This window comes from Micromesistius poutassou (genome assembly GCF_964030765.1).
Source record: "Micromesistius poutassou genome assembly, contig: SCAFFOLD_6804, whole genome shotgun sequence".
Lineage (NCBI taxonomy): Eukaryota > Metazoa > Chordata > Actinopteri > Gadiformes > Gadidae > Micromesistius > Micromesistius poutassou.
In genome coordinates, this window is record NW_028177085.1 from 5,001 (window position 1) to 6,068 (window position 1,068).

At 51.3% G+C, this 1,068-nt stretch overlaps 1 protein-coding gene across 1 annotated transcript in view; it reads left to right on the top strand.

Moving 5' to 3' along the window:
• Positions 1–862, top strand: part of LOC311376773 (cytokine receptor-like factor 1) — a gene marked incomplete at both ends in the record, with an annotated part of 5,316 nt that extends 4,454 nt beyond the window's left edge. Inside the window, one exon of the mRNA XM_084491246.1 lies at positions 799–862. Within this exon, the coding sequence (XP_084347372.1) occupies positions 799–862 (64 nt within the window). The remainder of the gene's footprint in view (positions 1–798) is intronic.
• Between the last annotated feature and the right edge of the window lie 206 nt (positions 863–1,068).

Genomic DNA, 1,068 nt, shown 5'->3' on the forward strand with positions numbered 1-1,068 from the left:
GGACTTGTAAACAAAACACCTTTTAAATCCTCCTAACCCTCTGCGATGTTTAAGACCCGACTCAAATTATCACCATCTCACTGCCAATCGACGGCAAAAAGGAACCACAATTTGATACATCCCACAATGGATGAGCTAAGCTCTGGGAGCGAACAGATCCAAACTACATGTGACCCCGGATCCAAACTACATGTAGTGACCCTAGAGAAACAGATCCGAACTACATGAGACCTCACAGAAAGAGATCCAAACTACATGTGAACCTAGAGAGGAGGGTCCAAACCACATGTGACCCCAAGCTACATGTTACCCCAGTCAAACCCTAACCCCACATCAAGGGCCCTCCAGGATAGAGCTCTCTAACGGGATTTAATCAGATGGCAAAAGGCCAGGGGGGGGCGGGGGGCGGGGGGGGGGTGGGAGACATGAACTTTCTCGTTGGCCTTCAAAGACAAGGTCAAGTTGAATGGTGGCTGCCTGCCTGTCTGTCTGTCTGTCTGTCAGAAGTCCGCACATGACCTGTAGGCCCAGAGTGGAAACAGGTTCGGGACCACAAGGAACGTATAATGAGGTAGAAAAGTCCCCGGGCATTGACTTACACGCAGAGGAAGTAGTTATCAGGCCTTTTGTTTGGCTGGTGGGTCGACTGCGGTAGGGGGCTGTTTGGCCCCCCTCCGCCCCCCACCCCCGCCACCCCCGCCCCGGGCTCCACCGTTACCTCCAACGCTCTACAAACCCCTTCACCTCGTCATAAAGAGCCCCCGTTACGTATTGTAAATGTTTACGTGTTTGCTGTAGTCCGCTGACTCTGTGATCGCGGCAAATGAGAAGCAGAAGCAGTGGAAGCTGGATGGATTTGGACGTCAGGCCGTCTGGCAAGAAGCTCGGCTTCCATTCAGATCTGACCATGTGATGTTGCTTCCCGGGCCATTCTGGGGAATCACGCTAAGCTTCTGGAGATTCAAATCGGAATTTAACTTTAAGTTTTGTTTTTTTTTTGGCTTCCTGCGTTTGTAATTTAAAACGGCAATTCTTTGGAATTCTGGGTCTGTGTTTGTGCCCCCCCCC